The sequence below is a fragment of the Musca vetustissima genome, unplaced genomic scaffold (genome assembly GCF_032173495.1).
Source record: "Musca vetustissima isolate MV318-11 ecotype Yass unplaced genomic scaffold, APGP_CSIRO_Mvet_v1 utg323252, whole genome shotgun sequence".
Classification (NCBI taxonomy): Eukaryota; Metazoa; Arthropoda; class Insecta; order Diptera; family Muscidae; genus Musca; species Musca vetustissima.
The window spans coordinates 1-10196 of NW_026875171.1; the positions used below are offsets into that span (position 1 = coordinate 1).

The following is a 10196-nucleotide window of genomic DNA, read 5'->3' on the forward strand; positions in this document are numbered from 1 at the left end:
ATAAGGTCTAGAACGATGTATGCCAAGTTTCGTGAAAATCGGTTCAGATATAGATATAGCTCCCATATATATCTTCGTCCGATTTAAGGTAAATTGTGTACCAAAGTCCCTATATATCTTTAGATTTGCACGAAATTTGGCACAGCGTAATGAATAAGGTCTAGAATGATGTATTCCAAGTTTCGTGAAAATCGGTTCAGATTTAGATATAGCTCCCATATGTAGCTCCGCCCGATTTTAGGTAAATAGTCCACTAAAGTCCCCGGAAATCTTTTGGTATAGCGTACTGAATTAAGTCTAGAATGATGTGTGCAAAGTTTCATGACAATCGGTTCAGATTTAGATATAGCTCCCATATATATTTTCTTCCGATTTAAGGTAATTGGTGTACCAAAGACCCTATATATCTTTCGATTTGCACGATTTTTGGCATAGCGTACTGAATTAAGTCTAGAATGATGTGGCAAAGTTTCGTGAAAATCGGTTCAGATTTAGATATAGCTCCCATATATATATTGGTCCGATTTAATGTAAATGGGCCACCAAAGTCCCCATATATCTTTCGATTTGCATGAAATTTGGCACAGCGTAATGAATTGGGTCTAGAATGATGTGTGCTAAGTTTCCTGAAAATCGGTTTCGATTTAGATATAGCTTCTATATCTGACCAAATGAAAAATTTAGCATCGGTTGCAGAATGACATGTTTATAGATCCAATTTCATTTTACTGGTCCCTTCAAAATGCGACGTCTGTTAGGATTCATCTGTTGAATATACCCAAAGTGGCGACTTTACTACTTTCCTTACTGGTTTTGTTTTTCCGTTTGTAACTCATCGAAATAATCATTTCCGACCCTATAAAGTATATATATTCTTGATCAGCGTAAAATTCTAAGACGATCTAAGCATGTCCGTCTGTCCGTCTGTTGTAATCACTCTAGCGTCTAAACGAGTTGAGATAGATCGCCAAAATTTTGCACAGAGTCGTCTTTTGTCTGCAGGCAGGTCAAGTTCGAAGATGGGATATATCGGCCCACGTTTAGGCATAGCTCCCATATAAGGGTACCCCAAAATTTTCGGTATTTTGGTGTTCTTGAGCGCGTTTTTCAACCGAATTCGCTGAAATTTGCTACAATAGGTTCTTATTGGGTCCTAAATGTCTCCACAAAAAATTATAAATATAGGTCTATATTTTGGGAAGCCCCCATATAAGGGTACCCCTAATTTTGCGGTATTTTGGGGGGTTTGATCGCATTTTTCAACCGAATTCGCTGAAATTCGGTACTTTGAGTTCTTATTGGGTAGCAAATCTCTACACTGAAAATTATAAATATAGGTCCATTTTTTTGGGTAGACCCCATATAAGGGTACCCCCCAATTTTCGGTATTTTAGGGTTCTTGAGCGCGATTTTCAACCGAATTCCATGAAATTTAGTACATTTGGTTCTTATTGGGTACCAAATATCCCCACTAAAAATTATAAATATAGGTCCACTTTTTCTGGTAGCCCCCATATAAGGGTACCTCCCAATTTCCAGTTGTTGAGGGGTTTTGACCGGATTTTTTCACCGAATTGGCTGTAACTTAGTAATTTGAGTTCTTATTGGGTAGCAAATCTCTCCACAAAAAAATTATAAATATAGGTCAATTTTTTCGGGTAGCCCCCATATAAGGGTACCCCTTAATTTTCGGTATTTTAGGGTTCTTGAGCGCGGTTTTCAACCGAATTCCCTGAAATTTGGTTTTTTGTAGTCGTATATGGTAACAAATCTCCCCACCAAAAATTATTAATATTCACCCCTTTTAGGGGTAGTCCCCTTATAACTCCCTTTTTATACCCTCCACCATAGTACGGAGGGTATATTATTATACCCTCCACCATAGTATGGAGGGTATTTTAATTTTGTTGAGTTGTAATTGGGTTTTTGTAACTCATTGAAATAATCATTTCCGACCCTATAAAGTATATATATTCTTGATCAGCGTAAATTTTAAGACGATCTAAGCATGTCCGTCTGTCCGTCCGTCTGTCCGTCTGTTGTAATCACTCTAGCATCTAAACGAGTTGAGAAAGATCGCCAAAATTTTGCACAGAGTCGTCTTTTGTCTGCAGGCAGGTCAAGTTCGATGATGGGATATATCGGTCCACGTTTAGGCATAGCTCCCATACAGTGTTGCCAATTTAGCACTTTTAGTGCTAGATTTAGCACTTTTTGAACTCGTTTAGCATCAAAAAAATTGATCTAGCACCTAGCACTTTTTTTAGCATTTGTTAACTTCTTAGGATTTTTTTTACAAAATTTTGGTTTCAATCCAAAAAATCCCGTTTTTCGATTTCATATTGACGCATTGAATTTTCACTATGTTTCACGCGATGAATTTGATTTTCCAATGGTCGGGTACTTCATGTGGTGACTATGACATTGTCTGTTGGTAGATTGTTTATTTGGGAAAATGAACACCCAAATTAAGTTGTACATTTTATGAGAGCGATGTAAAAATAATGAACATGAATTATATTGGAACTTTCTGAAAACAAATATTTTATTCAGCGGGAATCCCGAATGCCAAGTTATAACCACTTTAGATTACCGAAAAGGCGTGCGTACCCCTTTATATTGGAATTGTGCCAGAATAAGGACCAAAATAGAAAGACCCTCCACCATAGTATAGAGGGTATATTAATTTTGTTTTTCCGTTTGTAACACATCGAAATAATGATTTCCGACCCTATAAAGTATATATATTCTTGATCAGCGTAAAATTCTATGAAAAATTATTAGTATACGCCCCCATTTTTGGGGTAGTCCCCATATAACCCCCTTTTTATATTAAAATAGTAATCTGATTTGTTCCGCGTTTTGAATTTGGTTCTGAGACTCCATTGTAATCATTTCACCTGCGGAGGAAAACGAGATAAAAAATTAGATCGTAAGGTTTGATAATGAACTACATCCGCATTTAGACCTATCCCATGTGTGGAGGTTCCACTAAGTTTGGAAGAAATAATAAGATGGGCAAAGTTTTGTTGGATTCTAATTTTTCGGAGACGGATTTAGTCCAAAGAAACGTGGGGTCTAGAACCAATATTTCGATGAGGCACATTTTCACCGTGTTAAGGTGTGTACACCCTCCATTAAAAAATTCTGAAATTTGTATTATGGTTAACAATTTGGTTTACATAATCCGTTTTTAGAAATATCGGTATAGGTCCACTTTTTGGTATGTTCCCTATATTTTCATTTATAGTACCTGTCAGTATATCTATGGTGGAGGGTATCCAAAGTTCGGCCCGGCCGAACTTAACGCTTTTTCACTTGTTTTTCTTTTAAACGGTGCTCGTTTAATATATATTTGTGTTTTTGCAATAAATAAGTCTTTCTCTTATACAGATTTTCAATTAAGCGGTTTTTCTTTTAAACGAAGTAAAGTGTTTGAAAATTCATCCGAAATATTAATTTAAAACTTTTAGTTTCAATTAACCGATTTTTTCAATAAACCGGCGTTCACTTATCCGAATTCGACTGTATATCTCCCCCATATAGTTTCGTGCGATTTTATGTAAATGGAGCACCATACTGCCAATATTGGTCCGATTGGGTCAAAATGTAGCACAGAGTACTGAATTTGGTCCAGATTGATGTATTCGAAGTTTTTTTGAAATCGGTAAATGGTGCACCAAACTCCCAATATTGGTCCGATTGAACTGTGTCAAGAATAATGTGAGCTAAGTTTCGCGAAAATCTATTCAGAATTATTTATAGCTCCCATATATACTTTGGTCCGGTTTTATGAAAATAGTTCATTAAAGACCCGAAGTTTGTACGATTGACACACAATTTTGTACAACGTACTGAAGAAAATATAAATTGCATACAAAATTTCAATTTATATATTTCTAACGGGTGTCTGATTGATATTAAATTTTGAATAGCGCATATCAGATTACTTTAAATCGAATTACATAAGTTTGTACCATTGTACGCAAACGACTCCAAATCTGCCCGAATGAAATTTAGCATAGGTTGCAGAAAGCCACGTATATGAATTTATGTTAGTCGGGTCACATATTTGAATTCCTTCAATTTCATGTCAATGTTCCTCCGAAAAGGCGACGTCTGTTAGGATAGATATATAGAATATTCCCAAAGTGGTAGTCGGCCCAGTCCGACTGTATTACTTTCTTTTTGTACAGAAAAAAACATTCAGGCACTCAGGTTCATCCACGAAAACGTATCTAGGTAACTCCCGAATTCTGATTTTAAAATATCTACTTTAAAATTTTCATAAATAAATTTCTAAGGAATGCTCCCCTCACGACTGTAAACTTGCGTACAAATATTTTGCTTAACTTTTGATATCCTGCCAAACCAAAACAAATAAATAAACCATATACTCACGTCGATTCCGATCGGCTTCCTCGGCCAAGAGTTTTTCAATTTTCTCCGGAAAATGTCGTTTGGCACACCATACCAAGCCGATAACAGCCAGAACAACAAATACTGTAATAAGACCTAGCCAAAAGGGCTCTTGCAGCATGCGTTCCGACAACGGCTTATAGGGTATATGCAGCATACGTTTCTCACAGCGATGTCCCTCCCACCAGGCATAACAGCTAGAATAACAAGGAAGATAAGAACAAGAGCAACAGTTACAAAATATATATTCCCCTCTTCTAAGCGGGCCATACTTACCGACAAAAGAAACCGCCATTCTTTTCAATGCAAACACCACGACCTTCACAGGGATTCTCCGAGCAGGGCTTTTGTTTTTGTTCACACGTTGTACCCATATAACCAGCTTGACAATGGCACTATCAATTTGCAATTGTATTAAAAATAAATAATTGTGAATGAAAAACGGATATTCTCAAGCAAGCCAAACATAACCTCAAGTCTTATTATTATCTATTGTTGTTGTTGTTGGTTTTATTTACCTTGAAATTATTTGCTGTCAATTCACATCGGCCAAAGACACAGGGATCTAGTTCACACATATTTAGACCACAAAATCTATATATAATAATGAAAGAAGCATGGTAAGGGAGAAAGGTGAGAGAGGGGGAGAACGAACAAATTTGTTATAAATTTTAGTCATTGTAGAAATTTTAGTCTTTGTTCACAGCAGGATTAGCAGGATTTTTGTGGCTGTGCCAGCACACAGCTCAGTTCAGTGCATTTACCTTCCAGTGTAATGGCCCAGACATTGACAGTAACTGCTTCCATTGTTGGCAATGCACTTGCCATTGTATTGGCAAGGATTCGGTTGACATGCTTCGACACTCAAATCCCCTGATGCTAATTTAATTTTGTAATTATTATCTGAAAATAGTCGAAAAAGAGAAAGAGAGACATAGAGGATGGATTAGAGAGAGTTGTTGACAAAGGCAGATTTAGCATGTCCTTCTTTAATTATAGTTTGTACTCTTTCCGCCCCCCAAAATACAATAACACTAAAGAGGAAAATATTAGGATTGTGTTAAAGTATTTTGAGAATAAAAATAAAAACCGAAAATGAGTAGCTTTCTCCCGGGAATCCGTCAAGTCTCTAATTAAAGTATACAAAGGATTTGTAAAATTGGGGAATAATAATCCATATATTGTACAGAATAAACGTGTAGATTTAAGAAATATTGTAAAAAGGTCGCTTCTATTAGCGTGAATTTTTCAGGAAACCTCGCCACAATAATTTTTAAAGAATATTTTTAGTGGGCCCTCGCCGAAATATGTGTTGACTTGTTTTTATACCCTCCACCAAAAATTGGAGGGTATATTACAATAAATTTGTCATTCAGTTTGCAACACCTCGAAATATTCACCGGAGACACCATAAAGTAGAAATATTCTTGGCCAGAATAAAATTCTACGTCAATTTAAGCGAGTCCGTCTGTTGAAATCTCGATAGAAATCGCAATATTTAAAATAGAGCACTGAAATTTTGCACCGATATTTCTAGTACTCCTAGGATGTTTTGCATTGCAAATGGGATATATCGGTGCTCGTTTCGGGTTAGCCCCCCATATAAAGGTACCCCCCAATATTCCGTATTTTGGGGATTTTGGACAAGTTTTCCAACCGAATTGTCTATAATTTGGTATTTTGGGTTCTCATTAAATAACACATATCTTTACCAAATACTGACCTTAGAGGTAGCCCTCATATAACGAAACCCCCCAAAAATTTGGTATTTTGGGGATTTTTAACACGTTTTCTAACCGAATTGGCTGTAATTTGGTATTTTGGGTTCTCATTGGATGATTGATCTCCATTTCAGGGTATCCCCCATCTAACGGTACACCCCAATACTCGTTATTTTGGGGATTTGGAACACGAACAGGCTGTAATTTGCTATTTTGTTTTAACATTGGCTAACACATATCCATACCAAAGCCCAGTTACGGCTTCACCACTTTGGGTACATACAAGAGGTGCTCACAATATCCTTTAGATAGAATAGACATAGTATACATAGATATTTGAACTAAATTAAAACAACCCATACACATACCAATCTGAAATTTATAAAATATTGAATTTCAATCATCGAGAAAAATATATAAAATATCACAGTGCGCTATGCAACATTTATCTCGACACATAATCCAATACACGTTATTCTAGGTTCGATTTTTAAAATATAAGGAATATATATATAAACCTAAAATTTATTCAATCAAATACGCTATGCAATAGTTCATGTAAAGCGAACATACATAGGCTCCTCCAATTCACCATTTGAATAAAATCGGACAAAAATATATGTAATATATAAAAAAATATATCAAGCTGGTTTCAACAACAAAATATCGGGCAAATAGAACAGGGTGTATATGTGAGGTATATTTAAATCCGAATCAATTTCCAACATGACAAAAAGCATTCTAGACTATATTCCATATTCACTGCTAAATTTCGTGAACATAGCACAAACATAGATTCTTCGATGCATCATTTACATAAAATCGGACGAAAATATATATGGTATCTATATCTAAATTTGATCCTATTTCAACAAAACTTCACGGATGTCAACCTGTAACAACAACATTTTGTCTCAATCTGAAAACATTGACAATATGGTGTTCCATTTACATAAAATCGAACGAAACTATATATGGAAGCAATATCTAAATCTGAACCGATTCCAACAAAACTTCGTATACATCAATCCAGACCTAATTCTGTAAGCTGTGCAAAATGGGAGCTATATCTAAATATGAACCGATTACAACAAAACTTGGCATACATCAATCTAGACCAATTCAGTACTGATCTGATCTATATTGGGAGTTTGTTGCACCATTTACATAAAATCGGACAAAACTATATATAGGAGCTATATCTAAATCTGAACCGATTTTCTCCAATTTCAATAGGGTTTGTCCTTGAACCAAGTAAATCATTCCAATCGGATTATCATGTACTTTGATCACAAAAATACATGGACGGACATGCCTTAATATACTCAGAAAGTGATTCTGTGCATATTATCAATGAGAACAATGGGCCTATCTCAATTCCTTTTGCCTGTTACAGAGATATGTACAAGGACTTTATACCGACAGTGTGGTGATGGGTATAATTATTAATATTGACCCAAATTTTAGGGTAACGGTAACCCCCGAATATCCGATATTTTGGGGATTTTGGAGACGTTTTCCAACCGAATTGGCTGTCGTTTTTAATGACACATTTCCATACCAAAAATCATTAATATTGACCAAGATTTGGGGTATGCCCCATACAGCGGTACCTCCCAATATTCGGAATTTAGGGGATGTTGAATTAGTTTTCCAAACGATTTGGCTATAATTTAGTATATTGTGTTTATATGGATAACAAATATCCACACCAAAAAATATTAATATTGACCCAAGATTTGGGGTTGCCTCTATATAACGACACCCCTAATATTCGGTAATTGGCGGATTTTGGACAAGTTTTCCAACCGAACTGACTGCTGCTTGGTATTTTTGTTCTCATTGCATGACACATATCCGTACCAAAAATGTTAAATATTGACCCAAGTTTCATAGTAGCTCCCATATAACGGTAACCTCCAATATTCGGCATTTTAGGAATTTGGACATGTTTTCCAATCAATTGGGCTGTAATTTTCAATTTTGAGTTCTCATTGTATAGCACATCCTTGTATTAAAATTTTTAATATTAACCCAAATTTAAGGGTAACCCCTTATAACGAAGGCCAGATCTCCACTCCAAAAAATTTTAATATTGACCCAAGTTGGTATGTGAGAATTTTGGATAAGGTTGCCTGTAATTTGTTCTTTTGTATTCTCATTTACGTTCAAACCTCACTACCAAAAAATATCAATATTGATCACCGTTTTATTATAGCCCCTTTATTAGATATTTGGAAAATTTCAATGATGTTCAAAGTTCAAGGTCCTATCATAACATGAGTTTTCTCCTAGGAGCACCATTAATTAGAGATATTTTGATTCTTGCTGGAGGGTATAAAAAGTTTGACTGGGCCGCAATTAACATTGTTTTTGTTTGTTAAGTATGTTTATGTTTTTATTGGATCTTGTCATTTCCATAATTATACATAATCCCCATCAAATGTTGAGTTGCATTTTCCCTGAGAAGTTTTTGTAAAAAAAAAATTCAACCAAACCAGATAAAAACAATCTTAAATATTCTCTATACCCCAATCCTCAAATACTTATTACTTACCATACCGTATAGGTAACAAATTAAATCACATATACTAATACACGTGCACATGTTCCTCTTCTACGATGCCTAAAGGTCTTGTGTCTGATCAACAGTTGAACATGTTTGATACAAACACACATTTAGTGTTTCTAATTGAGTTTTGGGGATTTTTTGTTGTTGTTGTTGTTAGTGCACTAAATCTATGTTTAAATAAAAATTGCCAAAAGGGTATAGAGGCTGGATGTTTGACAAGGTGAATTACATTACGTTTAAGTGCTTGTATTACATTTCAGATGAGATGGGGTAGGGTTGAGCATTACAAAATTCAATGACAAATCATGAGGGATTAGAATAAGCAAAAGGTATGACAAAATGAATTTACTATTGGCTAGTTTGCAATAAATGCAATTTTAATCCTTAAAATATGCATGGAATCTTTATAAAAATGTAAATAGAAGCTCATTGCACTAGAATCATAATCATCACATAATCCTTTCAAATAGAATCCTCATCTTGTTATTATTTATTTACGTTCGTTTACAATAATATTTAATTAAATAATTCTCCGACAAATTTACCTGGTCACATTTCATCTCTCAACTCTGATATCGATTTAACCTTTTCAAAAATCGATTGGCAAATGTTTACATTTAAGTAAATTAATTAAAATTATATGCAATTGCAGTTCACTGGTCTTCAACTTCTAAACTGCATTTGCATTTTTTTTGTTAAATAAATTCTATGGAATTCATTAAGTTTGGACATTATCTAAATGGACATAGTCGTTAGTGCGTATGAGTTTGTGGTAAAATAAAATTAAATAAACTAAGAACAAAACTAACAAATAATCTTTATCGAGTACAGAAAGAATAATCTGATATTGCAATGGCAAATCAGGCAGGTTCGTTTTCAAATGAACATGTGTATATATGTGTGTTTGTAATTGTGTATCGACTTTATTTGTTTGTATAGGATGCTACAAAATTTGTAGTGGTATGTCAACTCAACAGAAATGTATGTCGAGATTTTAAATGTCTCCCCACAAGGTTCCCATCTTTTTAGATTGTGATTTGACATAGATACCGAAATATGGTAATTATTTCAAAATGATGACCGATATATCCCATTTATTAAACAAGTGAAAAAGCGTTAAGTTCGGCCGGGCCGAACTTTGGATACCCTCCACTATAGAAATACTGAAAACTTTTTGAAATGAAAATATAGGGAACATACATATAACTACAATTCTTCCTATCGATTGTTACAAACCAAATAGAAATTTCAGCAATTTCAATGGTGATGTTCCCTAAAATCTTCAAACCCCAAAATGTTGACATATATTATAACCGCATGGTAGGGTGAAACATGTGTATAAAATCCTGAAAATAATCCAACTTAGAAGGCAAATTTATATGATGTGTAGGAATTAGCGAATACTTGGTGTTTTTATTATATAAGAGGTTAGGCCTAATTAAGGGCCGATATAGCTCAAGTTCAAAGCTAATAATTTAGTTTTG

General features: G+C 34.8%; 1 protein-coding gene across 1 annotated transcript; it reads right to left on the reverse strand.

Annotated features, from left to right (window-relative positions):
• Window positions 1-4401: 4401 nt before the first annotated feature.
• LOC133337669 (adhesive plaque matrix protein 2-like) lies at window positions 4402-5322 on the reverse strand (the record flags this gene model as incomplete). The annotated part of the gene is made up of 4 exons (XM_061545876.1): window positions 4402-4616; window positions 4696-4814; window positions 4938-5013; window positions 5184-5322. Coding segments are annotated over 4 exons (549 nt in total), but the record flags the coding sequence as incomplete, so codon positions are not given.
• Between the last annotated feature and the right edge of the window lie 4874 nt (window positions 5323-10196).